Below are 19,124 nucleotides of genomic sequence, written 5' to 3' on the forward strand. Positions count from 1 at the left end.
CATGTGATTGGTTGATTAGATAATTGCATTAATGAGAAATTGAACAGGTGTTCCTAATAATCCTTTAGGTGAGTGTACATACTCTAAATAAGCAGATTTCAAATATCTGTTCAAATTGAATGAATTCTACACATTTGTTTAAAACCCAGTGAGCTGCCCACTCAGTCATCAGTATTCACACACTAGGTAGCAAAATTCTGCTAGGGGTCAGTACGATTTTTTTATGTTTTTGAAAGTAGTCTCGCTGGTCAATGCTCAAAAATTCAGTAACAGTAATATTTTGAAATATTATTATTACAATTTAAAAGAGCTATTTTCTATGGAAGCTGGTTTCCGCCACAGAATAAAACATTTTTAAAAGATAATTGCGACTTTTTAATCTCACAGTTGTGAATTTACTTTTCAGAATTGCGAGATATAAAGTTAGAATCGCAAGGTATAATGTCAGAATTGCTAAATATAAACTCGCAATTGCGAGATATAAACTCGCAATTGCGTGTTATAAAGTCAGAATTGCGAGTTATAAACTTGCAATTCTGACTTTTCTCGCAATTGCGAGTTTATATCTCGCAAGTCATTGAGATTCTCACAATTTTGACTTAACACACAATTGCGACTTTATATCAATCAATTCTGAGTCAAAAAGTCAGAATTGCGAGATGTAAACTCGCAATTGTGAGAAAAAAAGTCAGAATTGTGTCGCAATTACCTTTTTTATTTATTTTTTATTCTGTGGCGGAAACAAGCTTCCAAAATGTTTTATTTTAATATAAAATGTAATTTATTCCTGTGATTTATTCAGCATAATTTCTCCAGTCTTCAGTGTCACATGATCCCTCAGAAATCATTCTAATATGCTGATTTGCTGCTCAAGAAACAGGTCTTATTATCAATAGTGAAAACCGCTTTTGCTGCTTAATATTTTTGTGGAAACTGTGATTCATTTCTTTCAGAATTCTTTGATGAATAGAATGCTAACAGTAGACTCTGATGCACTTCACAGGAGGAGAGCCAATTGTGTTTTATACGTGTGATCATTAACAATATTGCTCATGCAATATTGCACCTTTGATGGTAGCTACCTCTCTAGACAGTAAAGCAGCTCATTAGGGTTTTGAAAACAGTTTATATGAAATACATGGATAGTGCTTACGGGCCTCTGCTGTTTTGTAGTAAAGAGATTGGCTAAAGGGTCCAGTTCCTGCTTTGTTGACTGCTGCAACCTATAAAGAAAAGACAGAAGAAAAGCTTTTAAAAAGCAATATACTCAAACCGCACACAGTATAAGAACGTCTGGTTGATTTATCACCATGACTTAGCAGAGGTGGTTATAAAGACACGGTGAATGAAGATTCCAATGCAAGATGATCTACTCCAGACAACAGATCCATCAAAGACCGTCACACATACAAACACACGCTCACACAAAAGCTTAGAGAGTCAATTCAGAGTTCACGGTGTACCCAGCCAATGAATTCACGAGACAAATGAGGGAAAACAGAGATCCCTCGTGGATCCAGAGTTCTCTGTAGGACATGAATAATTCACAGTTGATAAATTATTGAGTGAGATCAATGGAATAGAGGCCACTGGCAACTTTCCCATGGATAGTTAATCCAGTGGTGTCTGCTGAAAGCTGGACCAGTTTAATGAAAACCATTTTCAGAAAAGTTTTTGCTTGCTGCCGTTTCATTAGGTGACAAAACATTACCTGACAAAGACATTAAATAAATGGAAAATACTAAAAAGGTAAGTAAAGTGGGCTCTAACATTTCAGATAAACATGGGTTGGATATAATATCAGTAACAACATCTATAATTGTATTAATGCTTTTGCCTTCAGAAGAGCTTCAGTTTCTTTGGGGAATAGTGAAATTCAGAACTTGAACTGTGGGATATTGCACCATTCTTCAGTAAGAAGCCTGGAGTTCTTTGGAGTTTGAAAGGAATTGGAAATCTATAGAATTTCCCATGATGTTTAGACATTGGGAGTCTTTGTTGAGTGTATGGAAGGTAGTTTCTCATGATGTCCCATCAGAATTGTATCATGAAGTTGCATGGAAATCACCCTCTTGTGATTTTTTTGTCATCATATATGCACCATTCAAAGTTTGGGGTCGGAAAGATATTTGAATGTTTTTGAAAGATATTACTCTGGTCTTCAGTGTCACATGTTCCTTCAGAAATATGCTGATTCTTATTATCAATGTTGAAAATAATTTTGCTGCTTAATAGTTTTGTGGAAACAAAATTCTTTGATGAAATATTCTGTCAGAAATATGTTGTAACATTATAAATATCTTTAATGTCACTTTTGATTAATTGAATGCATTCTTGCTGGTATAAAGTAGCACATTCTTTCAATATACAGTCGTGTTCAAAAGTTTACATACACCTTGCAGAATCTGCTAAATGTTAATTATTTTAACAAAATAAGAGGGATCGTACAAAATGCATGTTATTATTTATTTAGTACTGTCCTGAATAAGATATGTAACATAAAAGATGTTTACATAGTCCAAATTGATGAATTTATAAAAATGACAGAAGGAAACACGATGCGTTAAGAGCTGGGGGTTGAAAACTTTTTGAATTTGAGGATCAAGGTAAATTGTACTTTATTTGTCTTCCGGTAAACATGCAAGTACTGTACCACTTCTGTTGCTTCTGAAGGACAGTACTAAATGATTTTTTTATATATATTTAAACAAAATAAGAAAAATTTGGACATCTTCATCCTGTTCAAAAGTTTTCAACCCCCAGCTCTTAATGCATCATGTTTCCTTCTGGAGCATCAGTGAATGTTTGAACCTTTTTTAACAGTTGTTTGAGTCCCTCAATTGTCCTCAGTGTGTAAAGATGGATCTCAAAATCATACAGTCTCTGCTGGAAAGGGTTCAAACATGCAAAAGATGCTGGAAAACTGAAAAGTTAGATTTTTATGAAGAACATTGGCCAGTTTAACTGCTCAGGACAAACAAGGGACTCAAGAACAACCATCACACAAAAAAAACGCGGTTGTGGACCATCCAGGTAATGACACACAGTATAAAGATTGAGGGGTATGTAAACTTTTGAACGGGATTTTGTTTTTATTTTTAATTTTATTGTGGACTATATGTAAACATCTTTTATGTTAAATATATTATTCAGGACAGTACTAAATAAAAAATAACATGCATTTAACATGCAATAACAGCACGACTGTATATACAGGGTGGGCCATTTATATGGATACACCGTAATAACATGGGAATGGTTGGTGATATTAAAGTCCTGTTTGTGGCACATTAGTGGCCACCATGGTCACCACCCATCTTGAGGAGTTTGCCCCCTCACATATACTAATGTGCCACAAACAGGACTTTAATATCACCAACCATTCCCATGTTATTACGGTGTATCCATATAAATGGCCCACCCTGTAGTTTTGAGCAGCTCATCAAAACATTTGTATTTTTGTCCCTTTCTGTGAGTGTGTGCTCCTATGGTTCACAGGCTTTATGTGGCTGTGACAAGCAATTTCATTAAGGAAGTCTTGCCAGGTAATTTTGAGGATGTATTTTTGTGACATTTAGAAACTATCCACTGAAGTCTGCTGGTTCTTGGTGAGCTTTAACCACAAACTATTATTTTTGATAGTTTTTCTGAACAATACATTTGCGGCCGGGCCGAGAACTTGTATTTTCTTCAAGTCTGCGTCATTTGTTATTTCAAATTTTTACAGTTCCTATAAAAACAAAACAAAAAAAACTGCAGTACAAGTGCATTTTGTATTATAGTGTTGTGTACATTCTTCCCAGACAGCAACATAGTGTCGGCCCAGATCTGGCCCACATCCGGTACACATGGAACGCACACGACCCAGATGTGGGCCGGATCTGGGCCGCCACTATGTTGCTGTCTGGGTTTAAGCAGTTTAAAATACACTATATTCTGATTCTATAATGTGAAAATCTATGCCGTGGTTAAATTAGACTTTGTGAATTTTTGCTTTCACATAAACTATTGAAATGTGTGAAGATCAAGCGTGCACCTTGATGTTGTAAGTTGCTCCAGGGGTGAGTGTGTTCAGGAGAGTTTCTGGGATGTCCAGGCCCTTGGTGACCTCAGTGAAGGTAGGGTCGGGATATGGACACACCTCCTTGTATTTGATGACAAATGAGTGAATTGTGGGGTCAAGGGGCATCGGCATCCGCCAGGACAGCAGGATTCCATTGGAACCAACCCGCTCACCTTCTGGCTTAGAGGGGGCCGCAGGTACTACATACACATACATATAAACACACAAAAAACTTGAGAATCTTATGATGCATTTGATATTTTATCCTATTTTTATGACAGCTTTATTGATTGCTTGATTCGAATTGGTTGATTACAGCAATTTTTTTCATGTCGTTTTTTAAATTGATTGTCACTTCTTTCATTTGTGTTGCCATTATATCCTCATCTTCTGCAATGAAGAAGGACGGATGTTGTTACTCTAACCTAGATATAGTATCGTCCAGGTCATTATCAAACGTAGAGGTCTTTCAGAAGGTGCTTGGCTCGCTAACAGCAAGTTGTTGTGGAGGTGTCAGCCATTTAGGAGAATAACAATACAATATAAAGCCATCAGAAAGCGTGACCCGCCCATGCCATTCTCGTAGAGATGAGCAAACCAGCGACCCGGGAATATGATACTGACCTATCAAAGCCTGGAATCAGCATCAATTATGCAAACATAAATGTACACACATACACACTTCAAATGGAAAAAAGTCCATATGGATTCATGTACATTACATTATTACATATAACATTACATTTGTGTGTTATTTTATTACATTTTCTACATTAATATGGTAATTTAGGGTGTGACATTATTTACAATATTTGTTTGACTGAATAGAATGTTTTCACTTAATAAAGTAGTCTAGAGGAATATATAGGAACTATGTGGAAATACACATAAATTATGAAAGGAAGGCATCATTTTTATTAAAAGAAGATAGTGGTTTAAGAATGAAACACACAGACTTACATGACTCAATAGTGGTGACAAGTATTCGGCTGACAGGTGAGCTGAACCCTGACGAGGCCACTGCATTGACCGTGATGGTGTATGATGTTCCAGGGGTTACACTGGACACCTGAGCCTAAAACATAGAATAGACACAATACATATACAGGACAAACATAGATCTACATCTACAATGAACATATGGGTCATTCTCAAATATGGTTTGAAAATATACTCACTCAAAAAAAAAATATTTTTTATATTTATACAATATTTAAAAGACAGAATTCTATAACATTTTCTATAACCGTTGTTTATATTGGATAATATAAAAGACACGGTGTTGTTTAGCGCTTTTCCCCCCTTGTATTATGTTCAAATTCTGGGTCCAGTTTTTATGTTGCAGGTCAAATTGACACTAATTGGATTCAATACAATCACAATCACACACATTACATCAACAATAAACGTGTTTAACAACTATTTTTAACCATTTGTTTAATTGTTTTTAAATGGTTTTTGTTTCATTTTTGTGTGCTTTCCTAAAGCTCAAACAGTAGAGCATGGTGCTACTGTAGCAACGCAAAAATCATGCGTTCGATTCCCAGCAATATTACCATTCTTGAACTGATAAAAATGTATGCATTAACGTAATGTGCATTCCTTTGGATAAAAGTATCTGCCAAATGCATAAATGTAAATTTAAATACTCTCAGAGGGTAGCTGAGGAACTGACATAAAAAATACATACATATTTTTATTTTGGGTCTGTGCAGCTGCGGTTAACCATGAAATTGTGGGTCAAATTAATCATCAGAAATTATGTAAACGCAGTCCACCAATCCCTACCCCGAAACGTAACCCTACCCATAACCTCTACCTAAAATCAGAGGGAAATGATAGGTGTGGAATAAATAAAGACTAAAATAACAAATAATATAACATTTTGACATTTAATACATAATTATGATAAGCTTTTATGTTAGGAAATTGAACTATTCAGCGTTTTATAAGCCAAAAAGTCAACAGTTTTTGAGAGTGACCTTTATAATGGTATTTTGTTGGTGTTGTTTTGCACCTAAAATTTCAGGATTGTAAAAAATCTATTTAATAGAGAAATAAAATCTGTGCTTATTTTGATTTAGTTATTGCATTTTACATTACTGAATGGTGTACAATTTTTCAAATAATATAGTCAGTAAAGGCTCATTTTCAGTGCATAAAGCGTAGTAATATCTCACAACATATTGCTGAGTCATGTCTCTTCTGAGAAAACTGAAGCATAACATGCTATAAAATAAACCTCAGGTAAAACCAAAAAGTCAGCACTAGATACTAAACAAATCACAATTTGAATGCGATCAGATATATGAATTTCTGACTGAAGACTATGACTTACATTAATCAAACACATCGCATTATTACTCCAAAACACCATCATGCATCAAACCACCCTCAAAAACACAATGAATTTTGTACATCTACTGTATAGATACCATCAATAATCCATGCACCTCAGACACTCCCACAAACAGACACACAAACACACTTTTTGCAAGCGACCATTACTAGCAATAATTTCACCAGAAATCATTTGTTCATATAAATCCTATATTAAAAAGCATCTTTTGTGGTCTTCTGTCACATGTTCACAAACACAAGGTTTGTTGAGTAATGTAACAGCGGCAGGCTAAGTTACCATACGTGATCTCACACCACTTGTTCCAGAAAGACAATAGTCTTATCAGATGTGAGGATAAAATGGCCTGACAACACCAGTAAAACAACATAACATGGCAAAATCGAATCCCTGCTTACATGCGTTACATAACGTATATGTATATATATGTATAAATAAACCACACTTCTATGAATTTCACTGCAAATAAATTAAATATCTACCAATATATTTGCTTAGAAATGTTGCAAGAGCTTTTCTTAGAACTAATCTAATTCTCTCTTCTGAGCCATTTTGCAATTGAACTAACTCCTAAAACCCCAAAGCAAGTTACTTTCAAGTTCACACAGGGGAAAATATAAATAGTAAAGAAAATATAAATGGTGCAAAAAATGAAGCATTTTTAAGGGTTTTAAGCTAAACTTTTAATTGTTGATGGCAACTTTTATCAGAAATGTTATTATGATGTTCAATTATGAATGCTCTACAAATTAATGCATAAAATGGAAAATGGAAATCCTTTACAAATATACAGTCCCGCACAAGGAAGACGAGTCAGTGTTCAGTGATATTTATCACACACTCAAGTCTTTGTGTGGAAGAATTGTCGTATTTCTTAATTCTAAGAAACACAAGCCAGTTTAAGAATTCCTCCAAGGTCGTGTAGCGTCTCACCATCACACTCAAACAGACCAAAGTGTATGTGTGTGTGTGTGTATGTGTAAGAGTTCAGCAAATTTTTATGAGAATAAATCTATTTTGCAGGGATGAACACTTCAAAATGTTACAAAATTGTCTCCCTTTAAGTTCCTGAGATGGAACTTTAATTTGAATTCATTCAATTAATTTCACTGAAAATCAGAAAATGAAATGAAACATAAAGGGGTAATTTACTTTGGGGTAAATTGGAGTATTATGTGAAAAGCATTATTTTCCCAATATGACCATAATATTAAAGTTGTAATTTCAAGGATTACAACATTCTATTTTAATTTTACTTTTTAAAACAAATGTGTTTGGTACATCAATTAAGTTTCACAAACTGAATTGGTTTTTAAAATAATTCTCAATACACTTCTGAATGGCATCCAACCCTTCTATCTTGAGTATTTAATGCATGTCATGTAATGCAAAACCCATGCAATGCAAATATGTAATTGATCCCTACCTGAACGTTACCGAGGCCCGAGTACAGGATAACCAGCAGGGGCAGACAGGATGGCATGATGGCCCCTCACTAAGAGAGAGCTGCTGAATGGGTAACTAACCACTGGTATGCGAATGATCAGAAACAAACTAGTCCCACCACCAATGCTAAACCTATTATTAACGGTCTTCTCTCTCTCCTTCACTCTCTACCTTGTTCTCCAACCTTCCTCCACACACTCCGCCCAGCTGACATGGATACTCTTCTACCTGACACCTGGCATACGGCTGTGGGAGAGGTCTGTGAGTGACTCAGGGTGTGTGTGTGGGGGGGTACCTGGACGTAGTTGTCTGCTGTGGTGGTGATGGTAATATTGCCGTGGTCAGGAAGCACTTGGATCAGGTAGTTCTTATCACATCCAAGTGATGCCAGCCAGTGGAGAGAGAAAGCACGAGGTGACACGCTGATCACACGCAACCCTTCAGGACTGGCAGGCACTGAAACACACAGATTTGGGTTTTGAAAAAAAACAAAAAAAAACATGTATTTATTTTACAGACAGACAAATGCTAAAAATTCCATTCAGCTCACTTCAGTTTAAATGAAGGTTAAATTAAATTTCATTCATTTTAATCAGGTTTGGTTATATTAATTTTCACTCACTCACCAATTTACCCACCCACTCACTCACTCACTCACCAATTCACCCACCCACTCACTCATTCACTCACTCACTCACTCACTCACCAATTCACCCAACCACTCACTCACTCACTCACTCACTCACTCACTCACCAATTCACCCACCCACTCACTCACTCACTCACTCACTCACTCACTCACTCACCAATTCACCCAACCACTCACTCACTCACCCACTCACTCACTCACCAATTCACCCACCCACTCACTCACTCACTCACCAATTCACCCAACCACTCACTCACTCACTCACTCACTTACTCACTCACTCACTCACTCACTCACTCACTCACTCACTCACTCACCCACTCAACGACTCACTGACTCATTCACTCTCACTCACTCACTCACTCACTCACTCACTCACTCACTCACTCACCCACCCACCCACTCACTCACTCAACGACTCATTCACTCTCACTCACTCACTCACTCACTCAACGACTCACTCACTCCCTCACCAATTCACCCAACCACTCACTCACTCACTCACCAATTCACCCACTCACTCACTCACTCACTCACTCACTCACTCACTCACTCACTCACTCACTCACTCACTCACTCACTCACTCACTCACTCACTCACTCACCCACTCACTCACCCACTCACTCACTCACTCACTCACTCACTCACTCACTCACCCACTCAACGACTCACTGACTCATTCACTCTCACTCACTCACTCACTCACTCACTCACTCACTCAACAACTCATTCACTCTCACTCACTCACTCACTCACTCACTCAACGACTCACTCACTCAGCGACTCACTCACTCAGCCACTCACTCACTCAACGACTCACCCAACCACTCACTTACTCACCCACTCACTCACTCACTCACTCACTCACTCACTCACCAATTCACCCACCCTCTCACTCACTCACCAATTCACCCAACCACTCACTCACTCACTCACTCACCCACTCACTCACTCACTCACTCAACGACTCACTCACTCAGCGACTCACTGATTCATTCACTCTCACTCACTCACTCACCCACTCACTCACTCAGCGACTCACTCACTCACTCACTCACTCAACGACTCACTCAGCCACTCACTCACTCAACGACTCACTCACTAACTCAGCCACTCACTCACTCTCACTCAACGACTCACTCACTCACTCAGCGACTCACTCACTCACTCACTCACTCAACGACTCACTCACTCACTCAATGTCTCACTCACTCACTCACTCACTCACTCACTCACTGACTCACTCAAAGACTCACTCACTCACTCAACGACTCACTCAGCCACTCACTCACTCACTCACTCACTCACTCACTCAACGACTCACTCACTCAACGACTCACTCACTAACTCAGCCACTCACTCACTCACTCAATGATCTGTTCAATGCAAGTTTCAATTGCAATTCAATGCAATTCAATTGCAACTTAATGCGGGGACGAATCAGTTTTGCTCAATTAAAATAGATTCAGCTCGGTTCAATTCAAGCTTCATTTGACAATACAAACTGTTCTAAAACAGTTTTAGAGGACCTTTCATTATGCCAAGTGCATTTTGGGAAACAGTCTAACCTGTGTGTATGGTGATGGTGGCAGCGGTTCCACCGATGGTGTTTCTGAAGCGTTGTACAGTGGTGTTGTAGGAGCAGCCGCTCCACAGGCCATTGACGGTGACCTCCTGTAAGTGTGGACTCACGTCTAAAGTCCAGATTTGAGAGCCATTACTGATGGTCACTTTATAAAAATCAAAATAGCCAGCAGCTGGTGCCCATGCCACTGTGGCTGATGTGATGTTGACGTGAGACACAGAGAGTGAACACACACCTGCTGGCTCTGGAATAAAAAATAAATAAATAAATCAGTGCATAGAATTATCTCTCTTATTAATATGTGTTTATGTATTGTATTTATTTTTTCGTATCTATAATGTTAATGATACCAAAAGTAGAAAGTATCACTGGGAAATTCTTACTAGTAGAGATGTTTTTGAATGTGGTCTGGCTGAAATCTGACCCCAGGAAGGACTGGATCTCAAACCTGTAATCACTTCCTGGGGTCAGGTCATGAATACTGACACTGTTTCCATGGAGATCAACCTGGTGTTGCAGAGGACGGTCACCCGCGAGGCCATATCGAAACTAAAGAGGAACAAATGTAAAGAAAGCAAGCAACAGAAATAAAATGAGTATGGGCATAAACTTTAAACACTATCGTTCAAAAGATTGGGGTCTGTATAACATTTTTTTTTGTTGAAAGAAATTAATACTTTTATTTAGCAAGGATACATTAAATTGATCACTAGTGAAAGTAAAGACGTATAATGTTACAAAAGCTGTTTTGTTTTCTTAAAATCAATGCTGTTCTTTTGAGCTTTCTATTCAGCAAATATTCCTGGAAAAAAAATATATCACAGTTTCTACAAAAATATTAAGCAGTTCAAAAATGATAATAATAAATGTGTCTTGAGCAGCAAATCAGCATATTAGAATGAAATTCCTGAAGGATCATGTGACACTGAAGACTGGGGTCATCCAGTACCTTTCATTATGCAATTCAGCTTTGAATCACAGGAATAACAATATTTCTGCTTTATTTTTGAACAAATAAATGCAGCCTAGGTGAGCATAAGAGACTTTCTCAAAAAAAATAAAAAAAATAATTACTATCCCCAGGCCTGGTTTCACAGACATGGCTTAGAATAAGCCAGGATTAGGCCTTAGTTCAATTAGGACATTTTAGCAGCTTTTATAAACGTGCCTTTATTTTATTCTACCCACATTACTGGTGTGCATCTTGAGACAAAACAATAACACTTGATATATTTTAAGATATAACAGTGCAAAAGTTGCTTTCAGTAAAAAACAACACCAAAAACAGCTCAAACATGGATTTTAGCCTGGGACTAGGCTTAAGCCTTGTCTGTGAAACCAGGAGTCAAACATTTGAATGGTAATGTACATAAAATTACTAATCAAAAAATTATGTTAGTGGCCCAGTCAAAGATCTGAGATGCTGGCAGGGCCAATCTAGAATAGGGGTGACCATAGAAGTGAGGAGCTCATTAACCGTAGGAGTCACTTTAGCCCAGGTTTTTCCAAGGGGACTTTACACTGGATGAAAAACATCTTCTCAAGTTTGCAAAATTGGATTTTTACATCATACACTCAAACACCTTCCCTCTCTTTGTGAGGTAAAATAAAGGATTGGTGCTCATGTATTATGAGAAAGGCAGAAACCCGAGCACACAAGACTACAGGGTGTTGCTAGGCTACATTTCAGCTGAGACGGTCGATATGAAAGTTTTAACAGGTGTGCAAAGGCTCCAACACTAGTCTAGTCATGCTTACAATAAAAAAAACATAGACTGAATGGGTCAGAAGGTTGAAGAGGCTATCAAAACAATCAAAGAAATCCAAAATGTGAAAATACACTATCATATACAACTATCAAATTACATTATACAGATCTCGATACTGATTGGATGATCAAAAAGTCACCCTACCCTGTAACCATCCACTCTGCCTGGTGGGTGTGTCCATATCACGTACATGCTGCTCACTTCCTGTTCAATGCAAGTGAGGTCATCAGGAGGTTCTGGAACTGAGAAAAAAAAAAATGTTTTTGAAAGCATCTGTGTGTTTACAGCTCTGTTTCCAAACCCTAGTGAGCTGCCTACATAGATGGCATTAACGGCATCATAAGTGCTCATAAGGCATCATAGGAACAGGCTGTTCAAAAATCAGGCAGCATAATTTTAACTAAATAGGGTGTCAGGAAGTTTGCATTTGACACTGTCCTAACACAAATAGCCCATCCTCATGTCTCTATGCCTTCTTATGGCCAATTCAAGAGTAGTATTGTATGGAAGCTTGTTTCCGCCACAAAAAAAAAAAAGAAAAAAAAAGTAATTGCGTCTTTTTATCTCACAATTCTGACTTTTTTTATTGAGTAATATACTAAAGTTCAAAAGTTTGAGGTTGTTCAGATTTTTTGATGCCTCTGAAATAATTCTCTTCTGCTCATCAAGGCTGCATTTATTCTACCAAAAATACAGTAGAAATAGTAATATAGTAAATTATTATTTCTGATTTGCTACTCAAGAAACATTTCTTATTATTATCAAAAACATTGTGCTGCTTAATATTTTTGTGGAAACCATGATTAATTTTTTTCAGGATTCTTTGATGAATAGAAAGTTCAACAGAACAGCTTTTAATTGAAATAGAAATATTTTGAACAATATAAATGTCTTTACTGTCACTTTCGATAAATTGAACGTGTCCTTGCTGAAAAAAAGAGGAATTTGTTTTTCATGTAAAAAAACAAAAATCTATTTTTCTCACCTGCCATCTTGGATTACACCCCCTCTGAGTTTATTGTAGTGCATTCTGGGATTGGCTTTTCCGTGAAAGATATGTGCAATGCTATGGAAGCTTGTTTCCGCCACTGAATAAAACAATTGAAAAGATAATTGCGACTTTTTTTCTCACAATTCTGACTTCTATTCTCAGAATTGTGAGATATAAAGTCCAATTCTGAGGAAAACCTTTTAGGCTGACTTTTTTCTCAGAATTGGACTTTATAACTCGAAATTGCGACTTCAGAGACACTCACATAAGTAAGTTAGAGACTCTTTCAAAAGCATCAAAAAATCTAAACAACCTCGTTAGTGTGAATATTACTCAATACCTAAAACTATTGATAAACAGATTTAATCCTAATATAAGATATGTATTTTTTATGTTTACTGGAGTATCGCTTTAGCTTAATGGCACACTAACATCAAACTCTATTGAATTGGCTTCACATGAAGAGCACTTTTTGTGGGGCATTTGTAAGTAAATGCGAATGGAGTCCCTACCTAAGTGAAGTGTTTCGAATGAGTCATAAGGTTCCGTTTCAGTTAGCATACTACCTTAGAGGGCAGCTGTCTATGTAGGCAGTACAGCAAGGCACTACTTTTTTTGGAACAGAGCTTATATGTGGATTTGTGAGAGAGAGCAGACGATAAGTTCTTGCTAAGTTTTGTACCAATGTATAAGTGTAGTAACACTCACGTGTGTTAGCAATTGCAGAAGCAGGTAAACTTCGCCTGTCTCCACTAACACTGCTCACTTCAACAGTATACACACTTCCAGGCAACAGGTTGTCAAAGCGAAATGTTCTAAAAAGAGAGCAAGCTGCAGTCCAAACCTCTCTCACATAAAGAACGAATCTTCAGGGCAGATAACTGATCTAAATCCGCACCTGTCATCAGACGCACTCTGATTGGTCTGCAGGATAAAGGTTGAGTTTCTGATGGACAGGATGAATGAGTCACTGACCCCCTGGCCTGCCCTCCAGAGCACACTGAGAGATGCTGATGTCCTCTGCACAGGCAACAAGGTGACAGAACTGGGAGCTACAAACAGACACAAGGCAATTAAAGTGATCAAGCAGGGTTCATAAAACCAAAAAAAAAAAAAAAAAAAAAAGTGATTTCCAGACCTTAAAAGTCCTTATATAAAATCCATACATTTTTCTAGAAATTGCTCTTTACAAATGTAGAAATGTACCGTTCAAAAACTTGGGTGAAGAGTTTTAATGTTTATAAAAGAAGTCTATATGCTGACCAAGGCTGCATTTATTTGATACAGTAAAAATTGTGAAATATTATTACAATACATTTTTCCATTTTAATATATTTTAAAATGTAATTTATTCCTGTAGTGCAAAGCTGAATTTTCAGGATCATTACTTTAGTCTTCAGTGTCACATGACATGATCCTTCAGAAATCATCCTAATATGCTGATTTACTGCACAAGAAACATTTCTTATTATTATCAATGTTGAAAACGGTTGTGCTGCTCAATATTTTATGCAAACTGTGACATTTTTTGTTGAATAGAAAGTTCAAACAGGATTTACTTGAAATAGAAATATTTTATAACAATGTAAAAGTCTTTACTGCATGTCACTTTTGATCAAGTAAATGCATTCTTGCTGAATACATTTTTTTATAATTCTTACTGACCACAAACCTTTGAACGGTAGTGAACTTTTAAGCCTTAGTGAATGTATGTTTACCAGCTCTGATGGCGATAATCACTGCTGGACTGTCTCTGAAAAATTCCTTCTCGGTTCGAACTAAAAAGTTGCATAGCTTTCCTGCTATCACGTCTTTAAAAACTGCTCTAGTGTCTACTACCTTCTGCACCTAAAAGACACACACAACACAGTAGTAAACAAACTATTTCTCCTCGTTTGAGTATCTATTATTTAAGGACAGCATAAAACATTGACTTTAAAATCTTCTGTGCACAATTTCACTTTAGTTTCATAATGATGATGGTGATTGTTGCATATGAGCGACTGCTAGGCACTCTTTTTCTCCATCAAATGCCGCACTGTATGAGATCATCCACTCAAGAAGCTATTTCAACCTGATCTGTCACTTAAAAGAAACAGACATACACAGGATGTGTACTCACAAACACAGATTCATACCATGGGAGTATCAGCACAGTTCATACACAGCGCCTCATAATGGTGACCCTCCCCCTCGGCCCTGTCCCACAAGAGCTCTATAGAGCTGTCAGTCACAACACCAGAATGCACATGAGTGGGAGGAGCCAAACCTGTAAATAGATAAACACACATTCAAATTAAGTCCCAGAGACTCTGACTGTTTTTGGAATAGCATACTACCATTCTATGCGTATCATTTCTGGAGCATGGAGTATGCATATTGTGCAAAACTACTAAAATGAAAAATAACTGTTTTTATTTTCAAAATTATAACTGATACTGCATTAAAGGTATAGTGGAGGATTTTCTTTTTCCGAGTGGATCATCAAGACTATTGGTCCTCCTAGTTGTCAATCATTCTGGTGATATGTTTACATAAGGCCGTCGTACGTGCTCGTCCCTAGGTAGTTTTCGCTTTCTGGTGTATATGTGTGGTGAGCTACGGTTTCAGCCATTCATTGAAGCTCGCCGTTCTCACCGGGTTTTTTCAAAATGTCTGAGGGTCGCAAGAGAAAAAGTGTCTACGAATTGTATGACAAGAAGAGAAAGGCCTCTGAAGAAAGAAACAAGACCAGAGTGTTTTTGGGAGAATATTTCACACGCTGGCGTGCGCTAAAAGCACAGGTTGGGCTTCCCACTGATGCCTCAGTCGCGAAGTTTTCGTGCATGCTCTCTCGTGCACACGTTTAATAGGCGTTCCCTCTCGGGAGCAGGTAGAGTGTTGCGCATGTGCATTTTTTCAAAAAGTGGACAGGGCGGTTCTTTTCTCAAATTCGGGAAAATCCTCCACTATACCTTTAAATATACAATGTTACGAGGTCATGTGACAGCAATGTAGGATTATTTGCACTTTTTTTGGTACTGTAACAGCATTTGGTTTCATATTATTTATAAAAAATAAAATAAAAATGACGGTGCAGTATAAAATGAGCAGTATGCTCATATTTCGATTCACTATTAGTCAAAAATTTGGAATCATTAAGATGTTTTTTAAAGAAGTCTCATGCTTACCAAAGATGCATTTATTTGATCAAAATGATATCTTATTATGAGAAATGTTTCTTGAGCACTAAATCAGCATGAATGATTTCTGAAGGATCATGTGACACTGAAGATGGTCGCTTTTGATCAATTTAACGGATCCTTTCTGAATAAAATCTGATTTGGCGCTCAAGAAACATTTCTTAGTATTGAGCAGCATGTTAGAATGATATCTGAATGATCACGTGACACTGAAGACCGTCAGTAATTATTCTGTAAATTCAGCTTTGCCATCACAGGAATAAATTACATTTTTAAAACAAATATATTAAAATAGAAAACGGTTATTTTAAATTGTAATAACATTTCACAATATTACCATTTTTGCTGTATTTTTGATCAAACAATTGCAGCCTTGGTGAGTATAAGGGACGTCTTTCAAAAACATTTTAAAAATCGGAATGATTCCAAACTTTTGACCGGTACAGTACTTATGTGAGCAATAAGAGTTATAAAAAGTAAGTTTCTCAAATGTTTTCTCACAGGTGCTCACAGGTGGTAAAGCAAAACCGTCACTGCTTGTGTCTCTGCTGGTCACAAACACATAAAAGTTATACTGCGTCCCTGGATTCAGGTTGCCGACTACCACTTTGGTGCTGTCTTTGGACACTGGCGTCCAGGATCGATTATTTTGGTAAGTAATGGTGATGCCGTCATAAATGCTGTTTCTGGGCATCTGCACAAAGAGCTCCACAGAATGTGTGCCAACTGCACATGGGACAGCTATCTGGATGCTATCAGGTTCTGAAACAAGCATAAAAATACATATTATAGACTGAGACAGAGAAAGGGAAATGAAGGAAAAGGAAGATAAAAACAAACAAATCATACTCAGAGTCTTTCGTATGGAAATTGGTGCGCTTCTGTTTTTGTCCTTCACTGCAGCCACTTCCACTACATACGTCCCACCTGGTTTGAGCTGTGCAAGAGAGACGCAGGTGGAGCTATTTACCCAGAACTCTCTAGTTTGGGCCTGATTTGTTTGTGGGCGGAGTCGGATGTAATATTCATCAACTTCCTCATCTGGTGAAGGCCACCAGCACACAGTCAGGTTCTCCAGACCCACAGCATCAACTGAGACCTTGCGTGGAGGACTAACCTCTAAAACACACAAAACATCTATGTAGATCTCCAATGCCGGGTGAAAACCCAAATTATTCAAACCCAATTGAGGGGGGAATTCATTCAGAATGATTTTATAAGCATCTGCTTATTTTCAATCATTGTCTACACTGTTTTATCACCTAATTCAGTAAAACAATATGCAAATAAGGTAATTGCACCAAACAAGGTGGCATGGGGAATTAGGACAAGCCGGTATAAACCGACATCCGACCTATACACTGAAATTTTCCAAATTTAGGGATGCAGCATTTAAAAAATTCTGGCCGATCCCGATAACTGGCTGATAATAATATTCTATACAATTTAGTCTAAATAAATAAAACACTAAAAGTCAAATGTTTTGAATGCTACCAGTGAAATTAGACATCCATTTTTTACAATGTACATTATAATGTTGTGATATTCATTTTGAGATTTGCTAAAGATTATATTTAACAGTGTTATTAAATCATTACATGCACAAAAAAAAAAAAAAAAAAAAACTAGGTTGTCTACATACACAAAATTGACGTTCACACAAACACACACACGTTGGGTTTTCATGTTTTATGGGGACTTTACATAGACGTAATGATTTTTATACTGTACAAACTGTATATTCTATCCCCTTACCTAAACCTACCCATCACAAAAAAACTTTCTGCATTTTTACATTCAAAAAAACATAACTTATGTGTGATTTATAAGCTGTTTTTCTCATGGGGACCAAAAAATATCCTCACCATTAATGTAGGGTTAACGAGGACCACACACACAAACACACACACACACACACACACACAAATAGTTTCATTTGTACACAATAGGTGAGTTTGCACAGTGCTATCTTGTGTATAGTGTTTTTGTTAAGTTGAGCTGTGGTTGGCATGTTGATAAGACATAGTTTTGGATGGAAATACTGCACACAAAAATGAATTAACCCCTCAGAATCTCCTATACACAGCAAAACCTACCTGTGATGACAGTCATGGACATACTGTCATTGCTTTCCACATCTTGAGCAGTAACAGACAAAACTGTGATCTTGTAAGCATGATACGCCTTCAACCCACCAATCACAGCACTCTGATTTGTCTTGTCCATCCGAATAGAATGGCTTCTGCCAGAGGATAGATCCACCCAGTGCAGGATGTATTGTTTGAATAGAGCATTCTGGGTAGAATCAGGGGCGGTCCAATACACTGCAATCTGACTGGACGTAACAGCTGTCATTGTGAGATTCTGAGGAGGATTTGGCTCTGCAACATTAAACAAACAACCCAGTTATTTTTTGGGTCAGCTATTCATTTAATGTGTGTTGGTACTGCAGATGTAGAAACTTACTTGTATTGGCGATGAAAATGGGTCCAAGTGTCTGAGACGCCCCACTGGGGCGTGTAAGAACCAGTGAGAAATGATAGACGTGTCCAGGAGAGAGACCTGGAACTCTCACTCTGTCTTGACTGTTTGCGAGTGGCCTATTTGCTAGGGTTCCATCCATTGAGTCATCTTCTGATTGTAGAGCGAGTGAAAAACCAGCAGATAAGTCAAGGTGAGATTCATTAGACCAGATAAATACTGCTTCTGTCTCACACACACTCTCCAGGAACAGCCATTCACTACTGCTCTGGAACACTGTAACAGAAACACACATAGATAAGATTATTCTAAAAGAAAGCAACAAATGGTCCTTACAAGTGCCCCTTTACAAGTGGACATCACAGTGTACTATTACCCAACAAAATATAGGCTAGTCTCAGAGATGGGCTGAAGGTGTCATTTTGGCCCACTGCTTCTCAATTTTTTTTTTCTTCAAAAAGATTCCAGTAATCACAATCTCATCTCGTGGATATACTCTAGAGTTTCAGAAAAGTTCTCAACGTCTCAAACTGTGCTCAGATCTTCCAAGACACCAAAGTCCACAATCAAAAGTCAGAGACCTAAATATGAACTTAAC

The 19,124-nt window shown here is 37.5% G+C and overlaps 1 protein-coding gene across 1 annotated transcript in view; it reads right to left on the reverse strand.

The window, feature by feature from the left end:
- ptprq (protein tyrosine phosphatase receptor type Q) overlaps positions 1-19,124 on the reverse strand; it is a gene marked incomplete at its 5' end in the record, with an annotated part of 62,875 nt that overhangs the window by 36,502 nt on the left and 7,249 nt on the right. Inside the window, 15 exons of the mRNA XM_084409992.1 lie at positions 1,154-1,223; positions 4,037-4,263; positions 5,024-5,138; positions 8,164-8,324; positions 10,087-10,347; positions 10,487-10,652; positions 12,017-12,114; positions 13,572-13,678; positions 13,762-13,915; positions 14,582-14,711; positions 15,002-15,132; positions 16,547-16,807; positions 16,895-17,164; positions 18,142-18,426; positions 18,512-18,802. Coding sequence (XP_084266118.1) covers positions 1,154-1,223; positions 4,037-4,263; positions 5,024-5,138; positions 8,164-8,324; positions 10,087-10,347; positions 10,487-10,652; positions 12,017-12,114; positions 13,572-13,678; positions 13,762-13,915; positions 14,582-14,711; positions 15,002-15,132; positions 16,547-16,807; positions 16,895-17,164; positions 18,142-18,426; positions 18,512-18,802 — 2,727 coding nt within the window. The remainder of the gene's footprint in view (positions 1-1,153; positions 1,224-4,036; positions 4,264-5,023; positions 5,139-8,163; positions 8,325-10,086; positions 10,348-10,486; positions 10,653-12,016; positions 12,115-13,571; positions 13,679-13,761; positions 13,916-14,581; positions 14,712-15,001; positions 15,133-16,546; positions 16,808-16,894; positions 17,165-18,141; positions 18,427-18,511; positions 18,803-19,124) is intronic.

The sequence above is a fragment of the Rutilus rutilus genome (genome assembly GCF_951802725.1).
Source record: "Rutilus rutilus genome assembly, chromosome: 5".
Classification (NCBI taxonomy): Eukaryota; Metazoa; Chordata; class Actinopteri; order Cypriniformes; family Leuciscidae; genus Rutilus; species Rutilus rutilus.